Source organism: Artemia franciscana, chromosome 3 (genome assembly GCF_032884065.1).
Source record: "Artemia franciscana chromosome 3, ASM3288406v1, whole genome shotgun sequence".
Lineage (NCBI taxonomy): Eukaryota > Metazoa > Arthropoda > Branchiopoda > Anostraca > Artemiidae > Artemia > Artemia franciscana.
Genome location: NC_088865.1, coordinates 29,023,424 through 29,047,775, shown reverse-complemented (window position 1 = coordinate 29,047,775; position 24,352 = coordinate 29,023,424). Strand labels below are relative to the sequence as shown.

At 35.6% G+C, this 24,352-nt stretch overlaps 1 protein-coding gene across 3 annotated transcripts in view; it reads right to left on the bottom strand.

The window, feature by feature from the left end:
* Positions 1-783: 783 nt before the first annotated feature.
* LOC136025128 (proliferation marker protein Ki-67-like) overlaps positions 784-24,352 on the bottom strand; it is a 75,986-nt gene continuing 52,417 nt past the window's right edge. For all 3 annotated transcript variants that reach the window (XM_065700873.1, XM_065700874.1, XM_065700875.1), the window contains exons 10-14: positions 20,896-21,192; positions 11,452-11,829; positions 9,944-10,240; positions 2,289-2,669; positions 784-1,049 (exon numbers count right to left, since the gene is read on the bottom strand). In XM_065700873.1, coding sequence (XP_065556945.1) covers positions 991-1,049; positions 2,289-2,669; positions 9,944-10,240; positions 11,452-11,829; positions 20,896-21,192 — 1,412 coding nt within the window. In that variant the 3' untranslated portion in view covers positions 784-990. The remainder of the gene's footprint in view (positions 1,050-2,288; positions 2,670-9,943; positions 10,241-11,451; positions 11,830-20,895; positions 21,193-24,352) is intronic.

The following is a 24,352-nucleotide window of genomic DNA, read 5'->3' as shown; positions in this document are numbered from 1 at the left end:
AAAAAACTGGTAATTGCATTAATTTTGTATATATTTTAACAAGGGATTGCAACAATTCAAAAACCTTACAAAAAGAAAACCAAAACTTTGAAGAATAGTAGATATCATTGTTAGAAATCAGACTTGCTTTAATAATCAAATATCTTTGAAAAAGACTTTTCAAATATCTTTGAAAAGCAAATCGACTAAAATTGTCAATGGTTAGAAGAAAAGCGACAATGAGAGTGCATATATAGAAGCCTACTACGTGCCGAGTCCCGGGGCCCAGCGTCGAAGCCACCGGGCTCCCGGCACGGTCCTGTGTCAATTCTAAATTCTTGGTCAACCTGCCTCAGACCAGAGGTAGGCGTGCCTGGTTTACCTCTCATTCCAGGCAATCTAACGGTCCTATGTCAATTTTAAATTATTAGTTAACCTGACTGAGACTTTCTAAGGCTGGCGTGTCTTTCTAAAAGCGAACAAACAAGTATTGGTCCAATATGAGAGTCATACTTACTCCCGCCGATTACCCATGCCATTTAACCAAACACATATAAATCTATAGGTTCCCTGACTATCTTAGTTCTATGACTATCTACCTTCTGCCCTAGGAATGACGCATGGACGGATGATAGACTTATCTATTAACAAATGTACTGATATCATTTTTATGCAATCCTAATATGAGCTTATGCCAGATTTGCCTCTCATTCAATCGGACTGTTTGTCTGGGCTTTTTCTACAATTAGCCATGGCTAGATGCCCACAACTATTTGATTTTAATTCTTGATTAAACAAATCCACTTCCAAATCTAAATGCTTTATTGAAAGTCACTACTAAAAATACAAATAAATCAAACTGAAAGGGCAAATTCACATGAAAAATCCTGTATTTGTAACGCTAGTAAATGTAAAAGCTGATGAATACTAATAGAAAAATGATCAAATAAACAATTAAAAAAAACAAACAAGAGAATTACAGAAAAAAAAACAGAAACATAGAAAAATAATTTATCTTCTAGTGCGCAATGCTCTTTTAGGCGGTGTAGCGCGTCGCTTTTCCTTTGTACCTAAAAAAAACTGACATGGTTACAAGCCAAAAAAAGAACATACTTTGAGGGTGGTTAAACCTCTTATTATGGTCTATCTGTAACTAAGTTAATTTAACTGCTTAAAACTTAATCGAAGGTGTTCGGCTTTACCCTCTTACTGTTTTCTTTTCATACTAGTTAATCAAGACATATGACGGTCAACCAATTTGGCGACAGATCAAAACTGTTTAATAAACTGATCTTTTTACGTAAGATAAATAGATGAAAATAAAATAAAGCAATTTTCTACAATCACATTCAAACTAAATTAAAAATTATAGTTCAGAATAAATGAAACAAGGCCGGTAAGTTTGTAAACAAGAGATTTACAGAGTAACTTGAGACGTCACCTACTATCGCAAATCTAATTAGTGAAGTAAGAGCTCTGAGAATATGTCACTAATTTAATATCCGTTTCAACTAGATCAGTTATGTCAAACATGAGGACCGCGTATATTTCATCAGTAAATAATCAGTATTTTGCGATTAGTAATCATCATTATTTCTATTTACCTGTTTATACTATCTTCTAATTTTTAACACACAGGCATATCCAAAAATTATATAGTAAGAAAAACCGTTCAAGGGAGGGAGAGAGTGGGAGTTCACAGACCTTTACCGGTACTTATTGACAAAAAAGAGAAAAATTAGACAAAAACAAAGTTTAAAGTTAAAATTTCTAATTTCCAAACATCCATTTTTTTTTAGGAATCCTGTGCTTTTGAGAACCTATCCAATTGCCAAGACATAAAAGATAAAAAACCACTATAAGAAACATTTGCGAAAAATTACTTACAATCCACTTAGTCGTGTTTACTTTTTTTGCTTTAATTTTAATGGATACAATAAACAATTTGATATGATAAAGTTTTTTTAGTTAACAAAAAATTTGGAAAATGGTCTTAAAATATAAAAGATTGTAAGGGGCACGAGAAAAGACGAAATAAGTATGAAATGTATGGTAACGGAAGATAGCTTCAACTAGTCTCTTAAAAATCCGGTAGAAAGAAACAAAGAATCACTAAATCGCAAAAGGAATATTTCAATGAGAAGAACTATGGCTTCAGCCCTTGAAAAGTGACTACTGTGATTGAAATATAACTCAGTGATATGAATTCTACCCAGTTAGCTTTGTCAATCCAAGGCCCAGGTTACTATGATGCAAAGAAAGTGAAGTGATAAAACTGACATTTTTCTAGCTTAGTCTTATATACTTACTTTGTTTAGGGGATTCCTTCTTCTTTGGTTCTGATCGCAAACCTTTCTTATTCCGTGTCTTCTTAGAAGATGGCTTAGCAGGGGAAACTTCGCCTTTAGGGGAAACATCATCAGGATCTAACTCTTTGCCTTTTCTACCACTTGCTGTTTCGGCTTGTACTTTTGACGTAGCCATAGTTTCAACTTCATTTTTAGTGTTAGTTTTCTTCAAATTATCAGGTTTATTTCTCATCACTCTTTTATTTTGGGCAATAGGAATTTCCTTCTTTCTATTGGTGACTGTGATTTCTTCACTCACTGTACTTTTCGCCAAACTATTATCAACCTGGATCCTTACTGTCTTCTCGCCTTGAGTGGAGACCACATCCAGATTTAGCGGCCCTAATTTCAAAATAGATTAAGCAACATGCGCACACTTAGCTCAGTCATTGTTTACAGAACCAAATTTAACTACTGGTTCAGTAAAGAGAATCCTACCCAAATGCAGATAGATTGTTATATCCATGTTACAAGCATATCATGGTTGCAGCTAACTACGGCCCATGGCAACCACATATTCAAAAGCACTTTTTGAACAAAAAAAAAACGAACAACTACCGATAGAAACTGGCTCAGAACTGGTAAGTATGATTTTAATTAAATGTAGGGACAATCGCCATACAATAATTATTTTAACGCTAAAAATTTATCGCAAAAACAAATATACAGAAACTTCAAAAATAGCCTAAGCCCCCTCGAAAATGGTATTAGATCGAAAAAAACTGCAGCATAAGAATTGCCATTGTCAAAAACCCCACAAAAGAAGGTTACGGCTTCTAGTATTGATGCGTCCTCTTTTTTGTCATCGTTAAATGGAAATTAGAATAACATAAAGAGCTGTTTAAGGGCTTATTAGAAAGTAAGTTGCAAAATCTATGTCTTTTTTATGTAATACTAGCTGTTGGGGTGGCGCTTCGCGCCCCCCCCCCCGAGCGCGTAAGTCGTTACGCGCCATTGTAGTTGTGTCCCTGTGTCCCACCATATATGTCCCATTGTCTGTGCATATCAATAGATTATCAGGTTTACCGAGTCTTGAACATGCAACATATAATTGTCCATGGGAAAAACAATCCGTATTCAGATCTATACTTCATTATTCTAATCATTGCCCTTGAGCTTTGTTGATGGTGATTGCTAATCGAACATTCCCTGTGTCCCCGTCGTCATTTATATATTCCCCCCTGTGCCCCCCGGCGTCCCCGTTGTAGTTGTGTCCCGGTCGTCATTTATATTCCCTGTGTCCCGGTGTCCCAGTCTGTAATTTCTCTTTGAGTGTCCCGGTCGTCATTTATATTACCTGTGTCCCGGTCGTCATTTGTGTCCCGGTCTGTAATTTCTCTTTGAGTGTCCCGGTCGTCATTTATATTCCCTCTGTCCCGGTCGTCATTTGTGTCCCGGTGTCCCTGTGTCCCGGTCGTCATTTGTGTCCCGATGTCCCGGTTTGTAATTTTGTCAGTCGACAAACATGACTTGACAAAAAACTTCATGACGGCATAATGCTCAATCCTTATAATGACGTCAGTCGACAAACATGCATGACGTCAGTCAAAACACAACACACAAACAACTTATTTTTATGTATATACTAGCTGTTGGGGGGGGGGCCGCTTCACACCCCCCCAAAGCCCCCCGCGCGTAAGTCGTTACGCGCCATATTAGTTACGCGCCATTGTAGTTGTGTCCTTGTGTCCCACCTGTGAATATAGATAGATATATATATATATATATGTTTTTAACTACGTAAAACTTGCGAATATACAAAATTCTTCGCTGTCCCATTGTCTGTGCATATAAACAGATTGTCAGGTTTACCGACTCGAACATGCAACATATAATTGTCCATGGAAAAAACAATCCGTATTCAGATCTATACCTCATTATTCTAATGACTGCCCTTGAGCTTTGTTGATGATGATTGCTAATCGAACATTCCCTGTGTCCCCGTCGTTATTTATATATCCCCCTGTGCCCCCCAGCATCCCCGTTGTAGTTGTGTCCCGGTCTTCATTTATATTCCCTATGTCCCGGTCGTCATTTGTGTCCCGGTGTCCCAGTCTGTAATTTCTCTTTGAGTGTCACGGTCGTCATTTATATTCCCTGTGTCCCGGTCGTCATTTGTGTCCCGGTCTTTAGTGTTATCTTATAATGACGTCATATACAAAGCCTTATATACTTGTAATGACGCCATATTCAAACCCACAAACAAACAAACATGTATACATACAACTTATTTTTATATATATATAGATATAGTTTCTTTTTTAGTTTTTCTTTTTTTCAGTTTTGCAGCTTTTTTAGTTTTTTTTAAGCATTTGTTTTCTTTTTTTTACCTTTTTTATTTTTTCCTTTTTTTAAGCTTTCTTCTTTTTAGGTTTTTTTGTAGCTTTTTTCGCACCATATTAGTTACGCACCATTGTAGTTGTGTCCCTGTGTCCCACCTGTGAATATAGATAGATATATATATGTTTTTAACTACGTAAAACTTGCGAATATACAACATTCTTCACTGTCCCATTGTGTGTGCATATAAATAGATTGTCAGGTTTACCGACTCTTGAAAATGCAAAATATAATTGTCTATGGGAAAAACAATCCGTATTCAGATCTATACTTCATTATTCTAATGATTGCCCTTGAGCTTTGTTGATGGTGATTGCTAATCGAATATTCCCTGTGTCCCGGTCGTCATTTATATATCCCCCCTGTGCCCCCCGGCGTCCCCGTTGTAGTTGTGTCCCTGTGTCCCGGTCATCATTTATATTCCCTGTGTCCCGGTCGTTATTTGTGTCCCAGTCTGTAGTTTCTCTTTGAGTGTCCCGGTCGTCATTTATATTCCCTGTGTCCCGGTCGTCATTTGTGTCCCGGTCTGTAATTTCGTCAGTCGACAAACATGACGTCAGTCGACAAACAACTTCATGACGACATACAGCTCAATCCTTATAATGACGTCAGTCGACAAACATGACGTCAGTCGACACACAAACATGACGTCAGTCAACAGACACACAAACAAACATCTTATTTTTATTTATATAGAAGATAGATAATGTAGGGACGACTTATCTAGCAGGTCCATTGAAATATGAATGCGGTGATCCATATTTAGTCCAATTATTTACATTCATTCGCTACTAAATAAATAAATATATTCTTACAAACAAACGCTCAAAGTCATCCAAATTTGAACTATTCTGTTATAGGGAAAATTCCGGCCTTGATTGTTCTAGCTTGGGCCAAAAAAAAAACAACTATTTTTAAATATATAGAAATAGAAAAAAAACTGTCAAAAAAGTACTTGTATATGCATTCGAGTATATTTTGATTCGCGTGCATTCATTTTGACACTTAGGTTTTTAAGTAACACACTTGTATACAGTAAAAAAAAAATAGAAAAAAAGACATATTTAAGTTAAGTACGAGTACCGTAAGTTTGTACTTGAACAAAGTAGTCGAGTGCAACGCAACACAGTACAACTGCCATCTGAGATAATTAGAAAAAAAATATCAACATAAATGTACAGGCAAAAAATTGCCTTGGATATGCAATCAAAACTATAATACAAATTAAAGTCGTCAACCTAAAGCAGAAATTTAGGAAGGGTGAATACCTCTCGGGACGTATGATGTTGGTAGACTCTAGGATAAGAGCCTACGATTATTTTATATGTCATTCCTACAGCTTTATCACAATTTAAAATGTCCTTATAATGTTCTGACTTCCTCTTTTAACATTTTTCTTGTCATTAATTGATCCCTATTCCTAATTTTAACCACAGCTAGTCCAGACTGACCACTTACTTTCAGTTCTTAACATACCAATACACTCTCTTACTGTTAAGCCATCTGACTACATCATCCAAATATATGAAAGACCTCCATTTCACACTTCCTTGATTCATACTTACAATGCCTTCTCTACACCCCTTACTTTCTTCTGGAGATATTAGGCAACGAGAAGATCGATAAAGTGGATGACTTTTCTTGCCTGGGTAGTATTGTTAACAAAAGTGGTGAATGCGGTGAAGTAGTTAAAAGTTTAATAGTCAAGGCCCGAGGAATTTTTTACAGGTGAAAGAAGTTTGGAAGAATAGGGAGATTGGTCTCCGACCCAAGATTATAATATTTGAAGCTACGGTAATGACAGTGGTCAAGTGTGGTTCTGAACCGTGGGCATTTTGAAAGGCAGAGAAAAATTTGTTAAATGTTTTTCAAAGGATTTGTCTTCGAATATTTTCAGGTACCTGTTTGATTGGCCACACGTAAAACAGCCAGCTGTATGAGAAATGTGGTCCGATCCCACTTTTAGAGCTATAATGAAAAAGGCCAAGATGGCAGGGACCGTTTCACGGATGAAGGTTTTATGAATTGACAATTTGATATATTGCCAAAGACTGTACTTCTTGGCCATCCTTCAGGACTCAAACGAAAGCAGGTTGTTCTTAAATAGGGAGGGAAGACGTTTATAAGGAACGATGTAAAGAAAATTGGAACACCATATGATTAGTAAAGAGTGAAACTTTGAATGAGGAGGGTATGCAGCTGTGTTGGGCTCGGGCGGCTTGGTGTTGCAGTGAGTTGTCAGCAGCAGTAGTAGTAATCTCAACAAACTTTGTTTCCATTGAATCCTAATGAAATATGTTAGTTCATACTTGTTCACCAGATTTTATTATTAACTTGTATCACAGGAGATGAAACTATATTCGATTTATAACTTCTTATATTCTGAAAAATAATTTCCTTTTCGGCCGTAAATTCAGTGAATATATATGAAAGGATGTCATATTGAGACAGACCCCAAAAATTGGCACAATACCAAATTATATTTAAATTCACAAGAAATAACCGATATCTGGGTTATACAGATCTAATGATAGATGGGGGTTCATAAAATAAAATGTTATATTAGCGTAATATTTCTTCCAGCCTATAAAAACAGTTTAAGCAAAAATGATAATAGTGTTCATAAAATAATGATGAGATACTAATATACACAAAGGGATTTCATTCTGAAAAATAATTCCATTTTTGGCCACAACTTCAAAGGTACGAAGGTTAAGAGCATTTCACAAAGAAAAAATTATTTCTGACACATTGACGATTGTTTAAAACAACCACTACCTTAAGTTTTTACCTTTTTTTTTATTAGTTTCATTTCATTTTTTCTACTTGAAAAAAAAAATAAAGAAAAAAGAAGCTAAGAGCACTATGACAACTTTCTAAGGTGTTCACCCGTTCCCCCTGCATTTGTACGAAAGTGCTTTGATCCGCTTAAAACATCTGGGACAAGTACTTTTGGGCCAAAAACCCAGAAAGAACGGATATATCAGTGAAGCGTAAGCTATTTCCGACCTCCAGCACCCTTTAGCAAGAAATGGACCGGATTCACTTGAAATTGGACGCACAAATATCTACAATTATGAAAACTACTCCAAGGCCACTGGCCTGAGTTGCTAAGAACTTAGCTGAAAAAAGATCAAGAATTTCTAACGTAAATATGGTAGCGGGGTCACCCAAACTTGACTTTGAAAAATTGGCTTTAACTTTGACCAGGATTTCTAGTGCTTTGGCGAGTTCGGTGCTTGTTGACGTGCTAGGACGATGAAATCGATAACTCTAGTACCGAGTCTAATTTTAGGTTCCGACCTCGTCTCAAGTGCCATATGAGCTCTTGGCTCTTGTTGAAGAAAAAAAACTGCCTAGTAAAAAAAATGCCATCTGACAATAACTCAGGAATGGTAACTAATGTTTCGGTTCGTCTTAAAATTAAAAGTTGATTGCAAAAATAAATTTATAGCGATTTCAAAAAAAGCCTGAAACCCCTCCAAAATGGCGTCAGATCAAAATGAAAAGTGTACTATTGAAATCAGCATTGGCGAAAACCTCAAAAAGAGAAATTGCAGTCCCACTCCGTGAACAACAAGGAAAATCACTTTTTTGCATCGATAGCACTGATCTGTCTCTCTTTTTTTTCAACAGGCCTAGCGGGCTACCAGAACAGCATAGAGAGATGCTTAATGGGTCGTTAAAAAGCTATTTCTCATATCTACGTGCTTTTTATAAATTCTGCCATCTGCAAGTGTCAAACGGCACGACAATGGCACTTTGTGGGCCATTTCTTAAGGCCGGTGGCATTAGCAGGCTACCAGAACATCGGAAACAAATTTTTTATAGCTCATAAAAGATATTGCTCATATCTACGTCCTTCATATAAATTCAATCTTCAGCAAGTTCCAACTGGCACTAAAAATGGAACTTTTTGTGCCATGTCTCAAGTGGAAAAGCTGGGACTAGTCGGCTAACAGAACTTTTAAGAGATATGTTTAATGGCTTATTTGAAAACTATCCCTCATATCTACGTGATGTTTATCAATTCTACCATTCGTTATTATAATATAGCACTGAGAAACACTTTTGGTGTCACTTCTTGCGTAGAAAAATCGGAGGTGTAAAACAACATCATTGTAATAATCAAGGTTCAAAATCATTAACTGGAGGTTTGCAAGAATACCTTCCGTATATTGTTCCTCTACGCCCCTTTAATAAGCTACGTAATTAAGGTACAAATACTAATATATCATATCAAATTATTTTCCATTGTTTTTTAAGACAATTTTTAAGATAATGATAGTTTTAAGATGATTACTTTTAAGATAAGATAATTGTATTGATTTTGTAAATGTGATGCACTCATTTTTTAAAGTATGTCCCGGGAAGGTATTTTGTCAAGCATTTAGATTCAAAGGGGAATAGAGGTCATCTAGTTCATGGTTTGCAATGACATTCTTAGCAGATCACTTAATCCATACCCCAATGAATGGCATAATTTTGTCAAATTTTCTTTTAATTTACGTTCTTTTAATTTCTGTAGTCTCTAAATCTTTGGCAATCTCGTCTGAGCTAAAATTAGCCATTATAACTTAAACATAATAATACAAGCTAATTCTCCATAAGATGTGAAGCATGAACTGTGCTTTCTCATGCCTGTATGGCTTTTTAACAACCTACAAAACAGAGATAGAAAGGCTGAGAAAGAAAGAATGTTACCCACAGGGAAAGCGAAAGGTGAACTTTGAAGTCTTTACGGACCGTATAATACACAAATATAAATAAAAATATAAATATCTATAATAATAAATAAATACCATAGATATATAAATACAAATATCTGCGTTGTTCTTGTCGTATCAATGTCAATCATATCCATAGTCCGCAATGTATAGGATTGAGTTTAGCAGCATCTTGACTTAAAAACGTAAGGAAAGGGATATGGACAACGGACTCCGATACTTATAATATATATTAGACTATAGTATAAGCAATAATATTATATTATAACAATAAGCATAATAAGTATTAGACTATATTATAAGTAATAATAATATTGTATTATATTATAGGCATAAAAAGTATTAGATAGTATTACAAGACTTAGCTCTTCTCCTGTCCCAACAACTTAGCTCTGTCTAAATTCTCACTCTCTTTCTTCATTCTAAGACAGAAAGAATGCAAAAAAAGGAAGAAGTTATATAAGAAGAAAGGAAAGATAACTTCATGGATAGAGTAGGTGACAATAGAGATAAAATCAACAATTCCTTAGCTTAGTATTATAAACTTACGTCTTGTAGAGACTTTTTTTTCCTTTGGTTTTGATTGCATGCCCTTATTACTTCGCGTTTTCATAAGAGATGGTTTACCAGGAACGACTGGGTTTTTGGTAGATACGGCATGATCCTGTGATGGTTTAGCTAACTGACCGTGTGATCTTTTGGCCCCTAGCTTTGGGGTAGTTGGAGTTAAAGTTCCTCTTGGAACTTCCTCTTTCTTCGATTCATCAGTTTTGGCTCGGGTCATCTTATTACTTGGAACATTTCGAACTTTCTTTCCTTTATTGGTGGCTTCCATTTCTTCCTCAACTTTTAAACAAATATTTTATTATTTTCAAATATTTCTCAAAATATCTATTTTCATAACAAATATGAAAATTTAAACAAAACCTAAGCAAGAACTTATATTTAAACAGATATATTTGAATAAATAGCACAATTAAAATTATTTCCGGATCAAATTTATTGAATAGCTTTCATAAAATTGAAAAACAACGAAATTCAATTTGCGTTTTCTTTAACCTTACATTGGCTATTAAGTACATGTGATTCGAGACGCTTCCAGACTTGCAAATTTTATAGACGCAAAGATTGCAAATGAACGAGTTGAAAATGCTTTGCAAGGTTTAGTGGATAATATTTAATACTGTCGTGGCTTCCATTTCCTCCTCGAATTAAAAAAAAAAATATTCCAAAAGTTTAAGATAAGTTTAAGATAAACATCTATAACATCCTTAACATCTAAAAGTTAACATCTATTTTATAACAAAATTTAAGCAAAAATTTATATTTAAACAGAGATATTTGAATGAACAGCACAATTACAATTATTTCTGGATCAAATTTATTAGAGTTTTCATAAAATTGAGAAACAAGGACACTCAATTTGCGTTTTCTAACCTTACATTGACTATTAAACACATATGATTAGAGGTACTTACCAACTGACAAATTTTTAATTAGAACAAGTTCAAAACGCTTTGCAAGGATTAATGGATAAATTCTTATTTAAGAATTAAAGACGCTTCTGGACTACTAAGGTCCCTGCGTCGGCCCTGCAGTGCATTCCTGCAGCGTGATACGGGAACAAACATTTTATTAATTTAAAATATTCCTCTAACATCTATCTTTATAGCAGTATAAAAATTTAAACAAAACCTAAGCAAAAACTTATGTTTAAACAGATATATTTGAGTAAATAGCACAATTGCATTTATTTTTCAGAATTAAACTTATTTAATAGTTTCATAAAATTGAGAAATAAGGAAATCTTATTTGCGTTTTTTAACCTTACATTGACTATTAAGTATATATAATTAGAGATGCTTCAAATTAGTCAAACTGACAAATTTTATAGACACAAATATTATATATGAACGAATTCAAAACCCTTTACAAGATTTATTGGATAATATCTAATATTGTCTTTGCTTCTATTTCCTCCCCAAAGAAACGTAGATGGCAGAAGTTGGCCAGAGATAAAACTCACAGTCGTTTTAGCTTGGTCTTATAGAACTTACTATTTGTCAGAACTTTCTTTTCTTTTTTTTCTGATTCCAGGGCCTTTTTACTTCGTGTCTTCCTGAGAGACGGTTTAGCAGGAGAAACCTCTTCTTTTGAAGAGGCAAGGTGACCCTCTGCTGCTTTGGCTGATGTAATACGTGTAGTTTTTGCCTGTCGTTTAGAAGTGGCCTTAGTTTTAGCTGAGCTTGCAATTTCCTTTTCCTCCAAATCATCATGCTTATTCCGCATCATTCTTTTACTTTGTACAGTGACTTCTTCTTTTGCGGTATCGGCGGCTTCGATTTCTTCAACAACTTTTCTTTTTCCCAAGTTATCAATCTTGGCCCCTGCAGTTTTCTTGCTTTGAATAGGGACCACGTCCAAATCCAGCGACTCTAAAGTTTAAAATAATTTATCAATATGCATGCACCTAAGTCACACATTGTTTACAGAACCTGATAGAACTACATGGTGAGTGAACATTATCCTACACAGATAGGACTGATAAGAAAAGCAGCAGTTTCCCCCTAAATTCTAGAAAATATCTGATTTTGTACGTTCACTTAAGAAAAGAAACAAATACTAATCCCCTCACCCTATATTTCGCCAAAACCTTTTTTTTTATCTTTGTTACTGTGAATGTCAAAAATCTGGTTAATGTCAACTTTCACGGGTGAATATCCGAAATTCCCTTTTCTTTACTTGGATTCAATTAGCTTTACGAATCAGGTTTTTCAGTCTTATGCAAGCTTTGATGGTAAAAGTTAGTTAGGTTAGGTTATGTTAAATTAGGTTATAAATCCCAGAAATGAGTTTAAAACCCAACCTGTAATCATCAAACCTTGCTTAAAACTAACAAGAGCTAAGAGCTCATATGGCACTTGTGACGAGGCAAGAAGAGCTAAGAGCCAAGAGATCATATAGTATGAGCTCTAACAAAATTCTATGAATCAATACATTGATTAAAAAGGAAAATAAGAGGCTTAATGCCGGTCAGGATTTAAAATAAGAGCTCTGAGTCACGATGTTCTTCTAAATATCAAAATTCATTAAGATCCGATCACCCACTCGTAAGTTATAAATACCTAATTTTTTCTAATTTTTCCTTATTTTTCCTTAATAATTTTCGACCAGATGGTCGAATCTGGGAAAACGACTTTATCAAGTCAAATTGTGCAGCTCCCTGACACGCCTACCAATTTTCATCGTCCTAGCACGTCCAGAAGCACCAAACTCGCCAAATCACTGAACTCCTCCCCCCAACTCCCCCAAAGAGAGCAAATCCAGTACGATTCTGTCAATCACGTATCAAGGACATTTATTTATTCTATCCACCAAGCTTCATCCCGATTCCTCCACTCCAAGGGTTTTTCCAAGATTTCCCCCTCCAACTCCCCCCAATGTCAAAAGATCTGGTCGGGATTTGAAATAAGAGCTCTGAAACATGAATTCCTTCTAAAAATCAAATTTCATTAAGATCCGATTATCTATTCGTAAGATAAAAATACCCCAATTTTCACGTTTTCCAAAAATTCCGGTTTCCCCCTCCAGCTCCCCCCAATGTCACAGGATCTGGTCGGAATTTTAAATCAGAACTTTAAAGCACAAGATCCTTCTAAATATCAAATTTCGTTAAGATCTGGTCACCCTTTCGTAAGTTACAAATACCTCAATTTGCAAAATTACCCCTCCCCCTTTCCACCGAAGAGAGCAGATTCGGTCCGGTTATGTCAGTCAAGTATCTTAGACAGGTTTCTATTCTTCCCATCCAGTTTCATCCTGATCTCACCGCTTTAAGTATTTTCAAAAATTTCCGTTTCCCCCCCCCCCCCAATTACGCTTGATCCAGTTGAGATTTAAAAATAAGAGATCTAAGTTACGAGGTCCTTCTAAATATGAAGTTTCATGAAGATCCGATCACTCCTTCGTAAGGTAAAAATACGTCATTTTTTCTTATTTTTCAGAATTAACACCCCCAATAGAGCGGATCCGTTCCAATTATGTAAATCACGTATGTAGGACTTCTGATTATTTTCCCCACCACGTTTCATCCCGATCCCTCCAATCTAAGTGTTTTCCAGATCCGGTTCATGTCAGCAGATCCGGCCAGGATTTAAAATAATTGCTTTGAGACACGATATCCTTCTAAATATCAAATTTCATTGAGATCCGATCACCCGTTCGTAAGTTAAAAATACCTCATTTTTTCTATATTTTTTTCAGAATTAACCCCTCCCCCAACTACCCCAAAGAGAGCGGATCCGTTCCGGTTATTTCAATCATGTATCTAGGACTCGTGATTATTTTTCCAACCAAGTTTCATCCCGATCCCTCCACTCTAAGTGTTTTCCAAGTTTTAGGTTCCCCCCTCCCAACTCCCCCCACCAACGTCACCAGATCCGGTCAAGCTTTAAAATAAGAGCTCTAAGACACGATATCCTTCTAAACACAAATTTCATTGAGATCCAATCACCCGTTCGTAACTTAAAAATACCTCATTTTTCCTAATTTTTCAGAATTACCCCCCCCCCCCCAACTATCCCAAAGAGAGCGGATCCGTTCCGATTATGCCAATCATGTATCTGGGACTTGTGCTTATTTTTCCCATCAAGTTTCATCCCGATCCCTCCACTCTAAGTGTTTTCCAAGATTTTAGGTTTCCCCCCTCCAACTCCCCCCAATGTCATCAGATCCGGTCGGGATTTAAAGTAAGAGCTCTGAGACACAATATCATTCCAAAGATCAAATTTCATTAAGATCCCATCACCCGCTCATAAGTTAAAAATACTTCATTTTTTTATTTTTTACGAATTAACCAAATTAATTCGGTTAAGTTAATACCAAGTGCCATAAAAAAGTTGACTGGTAACGCTGACTAAACCCAAGGAGAAAAAAGGCATTTCGGATATTCACCAATTTCAGACATAATCAATGAAGTCAAACAATTCAAACAAATTTAAACAACAAATTAAGTGAATTGCTTACAGTGTTTCTCTACAATTACGATACCAATTATTCTCTATTTCCTGATACGCAACCAATAAGATTTGTTTCACAAATGACCACTTTAAACAAGGTAATGGTGAGTCACAAAGCTCACAATTGAAGATCTTTTATTTTATTTTCGATTAATTTGATTGTAGAAACATTTAGATTGCAGAAACGAATATTTTAGCTTCAGGAACACAAAATATTTAGGACAGGACTATAAAAATAGTCAGTGTTGCCACATTGAACTGCGAAAAAAATAATAAAACTTTTGAGGCAGTAAAAGAAGAAGAAGCGAGTGAACAAGAGGGGACGACAAAACACGTGAATCACAATCGTAATACCAAAATGCTAACTGTAAATCCTTAAGTTGACTAGGCTTAATATACTAAGAAATAAAAAGAGAATTACTTTGTAGGAAATACTTTGAAAGTCTTGTAGGGCTTCACTTTATTTTTTGGCGATTGTTATTTGTTGTCAATTTTAGCTGAGTAATCATTACCGTTTTTGTTCTTTTTGATTTTACTTATTTATCTATAGTCATTTTTATTCGATTCTGTATACAGCATTTTGAATGCAGTGGAACTATAACTTCCCTCAACTGCCCTCTCCCCCCTCTAATGTGCAAATATATAGCCCAAATTATATATTTAGCATAAAAACCACTAAGCGTTATTGAGTGCTGGTAAGCATTCGCGTAGGAAACCAATGTAGTTGTCATAAAAAAAAATTCATACACCAAATGGACAGAGGAAAGATTATAATGAAAATTGACAGTAATATTTTACAATTTCACAAAAAGAATATTTAATCAGTTTCCATTCTGAGCGAAAAACATTGGAAAATCTTGAATCTCCGATTACGTCTGATCAGCCGGCTTCAGTCCAGGACCCAATGTATCGACTGTCATATCAACAATTCCCACTGTTTTAGCTTTACCTGTTTTCAAAATTGCCCATTACTGCCATATTTATTTATTTATTTTATTTCTAACCCGTCATACAATACAAAGTAAACAGAGACGGAGTATACAGACAAAACGACAAAAAAAGGAATATGAGAAAAAAAAAAGAAAAAAAAAAGAAACATCACAACAATGGAATAATTTATAAAGAACATTCGATGAAGCACTGAACCGCTTTTGCATACATACAACTTTAAATATCACTGTACAGGAATACATACATACATACATGCATATTTAATTCCCATCAAAAAAAAAAAAAAAAAAAAAAAAAAAAAAAAAAAAAAAAAAAAAAAAAAAAAAAAAAAAAACTCACTACAAAAGAATACACAACACACAAGAAAAATAAAGAACACATGAGTATCTAACTACAAAAAATAAAAAACCTATTGCCTCAAAATAATTGCCCAAGGATGAGTAACAATATTAGAGTTATATCTGGCGATCTGGGCTAATATTGCTTCATTAGGGTTGATGATCCCATACCGACTTGTCACAATACGGTTACTTGTCCATGGTGGAAGCCGTAAGAGGTACTTTGCATATTTATAATATGTAGACCGCAATTTTTTCTTATCTTCCTTTTGGAAAATCCTCCAAAAGGGACTTAGATACAGATAATGAGGTAGTGCCATTGCATTATATAGATGGGCCAAAATCCGCCGATCAAACTGACGCTTATAAACTACAACACGGCTATACGCTAAAGAGATCCCCTTCTGCAGATGACTCTGCAAAAGATGACGTGTTTCAAGCATAGACCGACCAATAGGGATCCCCAAATAAACTATGTGTTCGGCAAGCCGAACAGTAGCACCACCCAGCCTAACATCAACAGCAGACCCTTGCTTAGCATTAAATAACAGCACATCAGATTTCTTTTCGTTAAACTGAAGGCCTATTTTTCCATATTCTACTTGAAGCTGGATAAAATTCTCCTCTAAACCGTGAAGGAGGCGGCTCAAATTAAGTACATCGTCTGCATAGCTTATTAACGATAGATCAATTCCTCTCAGAATGTATGTCAGATTTGACTTAGATTGTGGTTTAACGATGCTGTTATTAAATGCGGTAGGTGATGTCAATGCACCCTGCCTTACACCTTTTTCAACGGGGAGTACCGGGTTATTTGTCAGGTTTGGTGTTATTGGTAGCTTAAGCCTAGCTTTTAAATTTTTATACATATCATATAAAGGGTTTAACATACTTGGATCAACACCTACTAGGCCCATATCTAAAATAATCTGCTCATGAATTAGTGAATCAAAGGCCCTTCTGACATCATGTGCAGCGAGAGCTATGCTCTCACCGCTTTTCTCAGCATCTATCAAAGCCGAAACAAGAGCAGAAAGAGCGTGACCACTACCAAGACTAGGCTGAAAACCGAATTGATGGTCTGGGACTGTGCATTTCGACCGCAGTTCATCGACAATAAGTGCCTCAAATAACTTACAAAAAACTGTAGCCACAGTTATAGGTCGGAAAGACGAGCACTGGCTAAGTGGCTTTCCCTTTTTAGGCACAGGTGTTAATATTCCTATTGAAAAAGAATCAGGCACTATACCCAGGTTAAAAATTATTTGAAAAAGCAGGGCAAGGTGCTCAAGGAACAGCTCGCTGCAAAACAGCAGGTGTTGAATTGATATACCATCACAACCGCGCGATTTCTTTTTTTTTAGTTTTCTAATAGCAGAACGGATAGAGCACCTCGTAATTTTAACACCCGGACTGTTTTCTTCTCGCTTTCGTGAGAAGAAATCATCCAGTTTCACACCGAAGCTTTTTTGTAGCTTGATATCAGGAGCCGAAAATTCATTTCTATAATGCTGAACCCAATTATCTCGAGATATTGAGGTCATTGTTACATGAGATCTTTCTTTAAACAATGAAGACCAAAGTTTATTTGGGTGGGTAAGGATAGCCTGAGATGAAGAACGAATAATTGCACTACGGTGTAGTGAAAGTTCTTTCGCGAATTTACGTTTACTATGAATTCGAAGCTTAGTCACCCACCCGTCTCGAGGACATCCAGCCTCACGCCAAACCGAAAGCCAGAATTTTGCCGAACTACACGCGTTTTGAAGATTAACATTTGCAGACCAGCCTGGTACTTCGGTACCAGGCCACACCCGTCTAAATGGTACAGCTGACTGTTCAGCGAGACGTAATGCGTGCACAAGCTCACCACAATAAATATTCAACCGAATTCGTGATTCCGCCGGATGGTTCTTAGAACTAACCATCAGCAGATCAAAAGGAACGCGGATTTTTGAAACAAGTTCATCACAAGTCGACTGAAATGAACTCATAGACGCACGTTTCCAATCACAAACAAAATAAGGACGCTTCTGGAGCCTTCCAGGAGGAGGCGGAACACTACTATTTAAATCAATATTGAAAAACAATGGAAAATGGTCAGATGTAAAATTTGAATCAGAAACAAGAACCTCACTCGGTGTAAGTGATTGAGTGTGCATAACATGATCTAGGTTTGACATACTTCCCGAATTATGAATATATGAAAAATTCTTATTCTTAGACGCGAGTATAAATTCATCACCTAACATACCGAGTAACATATTAGCACGATTAGAACTTGAACTGTTGTTGCCGCTCGGGTTTTCAAGATCACAGTTAAAGTCACCTGTTATCAGACACGAAAGTCCATGCTTTTTTATTTTATCAATACATTTGGATAGCCTTGCAATACTTATGGCAAACTGTCTATCTGATCGATCATCACGATAGTCCGTAGGGAGGTAAACATTCACTATAACGATATCATGCATTTTGATAGCGAGAAAGTCTAATGCCGAGTCAAACATAGAAGTTGATAGAGGATCTAACGTAAGTCGCAAGGCCACCAGATGGCCGGCCATGAGTGCGAGAGCGTTTGGCTGCAACTGTAAAAACTTGATGGTTTGGTGACAGGTTCAATAACGGAAGGCTGAGAGAGGTTGCAAAATGTTCCTGCAAACACACAATATCATATCTTGAAAGAAGGTCCTCGATAAAAATAGACCGGTTAAGGATATTTCCATTTAAATTCCACGTTGCAACTGCATGCTTAGCACAAGCGGGTTCTAGATTCATTTTGGTAGGGAATTCATATTGATTATCGCTTTATTAGTCGGACATCTTATGTTATAGCATGTATGGCCTTTCTTTTTGCATATAATGCAGTACATATCTATTCTTCGTGGATGTGTGATCAGAAGCACCACAACGACCACATATAGGCGTCAATACGCAATTAGTCACTAAGTGACCAACTCTATGGCACGAATAACATCTTTTTGGGAGAAATTTGAATTCTTCAGCAGGCAGCTTCTCATAACCGATTCGGACTGAGACTGCAAGAAAGTCTTCGAGATCCTTACTGGTCCCGAAATACAGCTTGAACACTTTGGAGCGCTCAAAGCTACCGATTTCTATTGCTTTTAATGCACATGGAACAAGGGATTCTATATCAGTCTGGGTCATACTAGGTGGAACCTTTTTCAAAACAGCAATAAACATTTTCTCTTTGAGCATGGCAGAGACCTCAGGCTTACTAACTTTCATTTTCTCAACGATCTTTTCAGCAGAAGATTTGGACTTGACGAATAATTTCCAGTCCTGTCTCACCTTTTTTAGCTCACTTATTTCGGCTGAGTTGGGGCAGATGGTATCCAAAAACTGCTTGCGAGCAATGGGATTATCAAGAGACTTTGGCATTTTAAGAACAACGGCATAGGATGTCTGGGGATTGACTGTTACAGGATTGGCGGGGCCTGGGACACTACTCGCTGAAGGGCAACATAGGCTCTGTGCTTTAGCCATAGACACAAAATTCTTAAATTCTAAACATAAATCATTTACCTTGTGGGTTAACGTAGCGCTTGCCTCGCCAGGAGTTGTGGGGACTTCGTCCGGTTCGTATATAACAAACTTCGGCAGTTCCACTGAATTCTTATCACAGTAGTCTAAAACTTTCAAAATGTCTGCAAATGTATCAGCAACTTTCAGCCTTTCACTTGGTCGAGTAGCATAATTCGCCACAGACCAAATTGTTTTCTTCGCTTCGCTCACCAAATCGTCGGCGAAAAAATCGCAACCAGTTTTGATAATATCGGCATTTGCATTACCTTTTGATTTCGCCCGCAGGGCAAAATTTAATATAGCGTTATGTACTAGTCTATTAGGCTGCATCCCATGAAATATACAAAGCAGTTTGCAAAGCAACTAGCAGATGGGGTATCTAAATACCCCAAAAGGTAATTTTACAATTTTATAACATCTAGCATATTATAAAATAAGAATTTCTGTTTTTCTTCTTTTTTTTGGTTTATTTTAGTCGTTACATATTCTTTGGGCTATGTACGGGGCCTTTGCCTGTGAATTGATTATGAAATCGATACCGATACGTAATTGATTGTGATTCTGGAAGAAGTATGTAATCCCTTATTTATCATGTATCCTTATTTTTATGCATCCTTTACGGTTCTTGCTTACATGCCTTTGTCTGTAAATAAAGATGAAAACAAATGGTTCTTAATTTTAAATGCAAATCATCAATAAAAGGTACACCAACCAGAACAAACATAAAACACATCGTCGCCAAAGATGACCTAAGTCTACCAAACAGCTAGAGCTATCTCAGACAGATACCTAACAGCTACCTCAAAATATAAGGCCTATCATTTTCTTTTTCAATTTATTTGATGCCAAGAACAATTTTGTCCTGAAAATGAATTTTTCTTAGCCTCAAACAAATTTCATAAAGCAAGAATAGGTACTTGGCACATATTTCTAATCCTCACCCCCAGAGAACGAACATACTACCTAATTTTCGTTACAAGTCGCTTTCCATGACAGAGATGAAAGCGAATTTTCCTAGTCTCAAATGCAAATCAGATAACATAAACATACCTTATACCCTACATCAACTAAGTAGCTAAAGTAGCAAACTCACCTCCACCCAAAGACGACAATGGTGTATCATTAGGTTAATACTTTTCAAGTCTTTCATTTTTATTCCAAAAATTTTAGCGTTAATACTTTCAAGCTAAATTTATAGGTATTTTGACCCTTACGACATAGTAAATCTCACGAAGAAAATAAAACCAAGGGCTATCATTCAGTGCAGGAAATATTTCAATCTTCTTGGTTCAGAAGATCATTTTCTCGTATAGGAAGAGCTGTCTAAAAATTACAGAAACAAGGATTCAGCTTCGCTTACTTTAGCAGAGATAATTCTTTAAGTTAAGCAGGCATTTATGATTCTACTTTTCAGTCTCACGCCCAATCTTGATTTATAATATATAATAATAAAGAGATGAAATTGTCAGGGTAGATGATATTATGAATAAAATCACGCTATTCTTTAGCTTAAACTTCATTCACAATGAAGTCTTATTGATACCGATATTTAGCTAGGACTAATTTGAGTCAATCAAAGTTTATCAGTCAATTAGAAAATCTTATGAAAAATCTGATTGTGAATGGGCTATTAGCCCAATTAACTTACTTCTTGTGGAGACTTCTTTCTCCTTTGTTTCTAATTGCACATTCTTATTACTTCTCGTTTCCTTACGAGAACGTTCACCGTAAGAAACTTGGTCTTTAGTAGACAAATCATGATTTTCCCTTACTTTGGCTGGTCTACCACGTGGTTTTTTGGCCTCTAGTTTTGGGGCAGCCGTAACTCCAGTTCCACTTGCAATATCATCTTTCTCCGAATCTTCAGGTTCATTACGCATTATTCTTTTACTTGAGACACCTGGAATTTCTATGTCTTTTTTTGAGGTTGTGGTTTCTTCAGTAACTGTTTAAATAAATAGTCTATTAGTTTAGAATGCTTTTAAACATCTACTTTTAAAACAAAATTGTAACGAAAAATTACATTTAGATATTGATATTTGAATAAACAGTAACACTATATTTATTTCCAAATCAAATTTGCGCAGTAGTTTCATTAAAATTGAGCAACAGGGAGATTCAATTTCGTTTTTTCCCAGCTGTTGCTATTTAGATATTATATAATTAAAGACAATTAAAAGTACCGAAATTCACAATATTTATAAAAACACACACATAGCAACTGAACTAGTTCAAAACGCTTTTGCAAAGCGTTTTACTGGACAAATTTTAAGGTGTAGATTTTTTATTTTTCAAATTATGAGTTTTGGTCCGTGCTGCATTCTTGTTTTGAAATAGAACTACATCCTTTTTTAGCGGAACTGAATTCAAAACAATTTAAATGAACGACATGTACATAGCCCATGTACTGTTAAAAAAATTACATCAAGCTAGGGGTTTAGTGTACAGTCTAAGGACCACTTAACTTAAAAGCGTATTTATTGAAATAGAAAAATAGCCATACATTTTTTGACCAAATAATGCTTATACAAAGACATTTTAATTAATATCAAGCTTCGTATTCTCTGAAATGTTGCTTTCTTCTGTGATAGCAAAATTGTACAAGGCTATGGCTCCTTTTAAATTAAAGCACGACACAGTTGATTTAGTGTGTATTTTCTCAAAGCCCTGTTTATACTTATCACCCTGTAGGTATTCCCCCCCCCCATGATTCTCTGAAACTGTAAGAGTCTCATGCAATAGCTATTTATTTGGTTAATCTATACATTACTAGACCTAAGTTTGATAGAATTTATAACTATACTGGAGCTGTTTACAACTAATACAAAACAAAAAACATACTTTTTCAGATGTGATTTGTGTGTGTGTGTGTGTGTTTGTATGTACCATTTTAAAGTTCCATAATTTTTATTTATTAAAGTTAAAAAAGTTGAAACATTTTAAACACATTTTGTCGTTTAATGTTGTAATTCACAAGTTAAGTTCATAAGTTTATTATTCCAAATTCACAAACAAATAAACAAACTAAACAACACTTTCACGCTGGAGAAAACCTATGAAGGTTTGCGGTCGAGCTAAAGTCCATGCAACTACTTACCTATTACTTAAACATCAACTATTTAATTAAAACTATTATAAATAAACAATAACCTATATATAAATGAAAAATAAAAAAAAAAAACTGAACTAAAAACAATAATAGATAAATAAAAAATAATAATAACAAATCCAGTCTTCGTACTTTTCAATGCTCAACTCCTCCTCCCCTTAACCCCTGCTCACCCTTACCATCGTACTGTAGAAGGACCCTTACATCGCCCTTACATCCTTACATCGAACTGTAGTAAGGAGCTACCCGGCTCAATAGTAACCAAAACTCTAAAAAATGGAATTTTGGTACCAATAGCTACATCAAAAGAATCGCATTTTAATGCTAATTTTAAATATATAAGTTTCATTAAGTTTAGACTTACCCATCAAAAGTTAAGAGCCTGAGAAAATTTGCCTTATTTTAGAAAATAGAGGAAACACCCCCTAAAAGTCATAGAATCTTAACGAAAATCACACCGTCAAATTCAGCGTATCAGAGAACCATATTGTAGAAGTTTCAAGCTACTATCTACAAAAATGTGGCATTTTTTATTTTTGCCAGAAGGCCGATCACGGATGCGTGTTTATTTGTTTATTTTTTTTCCCAGGGGGGATCGTATCGACCCAGAGGTCCTAGAATGTTGCGACAGGGCTCATTCTAACGGAAATGAAAAGTTCTAGTGCCCTTTTTAAGTGACAAAAAAAATTGGAGGGCACCTAGGCCCCCTCCCACGCTAATTATTTCCCCAAAGTCAACGGATAAAAATTCTGAAATAGCCATTTTATTTAGCGTAGTCGAAAAACCTAATAACTATGTCTTTGGGGATGACTTACTCCCCCACAGTCCCCGTGGGAGGGGCTACAAGTTACAAACTTTGACCAGTGCTTATATATAGTAATGGTTATTGGGAAGTGTACAGACGTTTTCAGGGGGATTTTTTGGTTGGGGGAGGGGTTAAGAAGAGGGGGATATGTTGGGGGAACGAGGAATTTGTCATGGGGGAAGAAAATTTCCATGAAGGGAGCGCAGGATTTTCTAGCATTATTTAAAAAAAAAAACAATGAAAAAATAAATATGAAAATGTTCTTTCAACTGGAAGTAAGGAGCAGCATTAAAACTTAAAACGAACAGAAATTATTACGGATATGAGGGGCTCACCTCCTCCTAATACCTCGCTCTTTACGCTAAAGTATTTTTTAGTAATTTCAACTATTTATTCTACGGCTTTTGTGATTCAGGGGTCATTCTTAATTAATTGGGACAAAATTTAATCTTTAGTGTAAAGATCGAGGTACTGACGAGGGGGTTAACCCCCTTATATATGTAATAAAAACATGAGAATACAAAAGTTCGTTACGTTAGTTAATTTATAAGTTATCTATATCTTTTACTAATAAAAATATTCGTAAAAAATTATAAATTCTAGTTGCCTTTTTAAGTAACCAAAAAATCGGAGGGCAACTAGGCTTCCTCCTCCGCTCCTTTTTTCCTCAAAATCATTCGATCAAAACTATGAGAAAGCCATTTAGCCAAATAAAAATAATAAATATACAAATTTCGTTTTAGTTATTCCTCTGCGGGGAGCCAAAATCAAAACATGCATTGATTCAAAAACGTTCAGAAATTAAATATAAAAAACAAGTTTTTTTTAACTGAAAGTAAGGAGCGACATTAAAACTTAAAACGAACAGAAATTACTTCGTACATGAAAGGGACTGATTCCTCATCAACGTCCCGCTCTTTACGCTAAAGTTTTTTACTGTTTTAAAAAAGAAGAGTTGAGAGAGTCAAGCTTTAGCGTAAAGAGTAGGGCTTTGATAAGGAAGCAGCCCCTTTCATTTACGAAGTAATTTCTGTTCGTTTTAAGTTTTAATGTCTTTCCTTACTTTCAGTTAAAAAAAAACTTGTTTTCTTTTATTTAATTCTACATAGAGCGAGATACTTCGTATAAAAAACATTCTTTTAGCCTCCTGGAGCTTTCTAAGAATATATAGTTTAAAGAAACCCCAAAAAA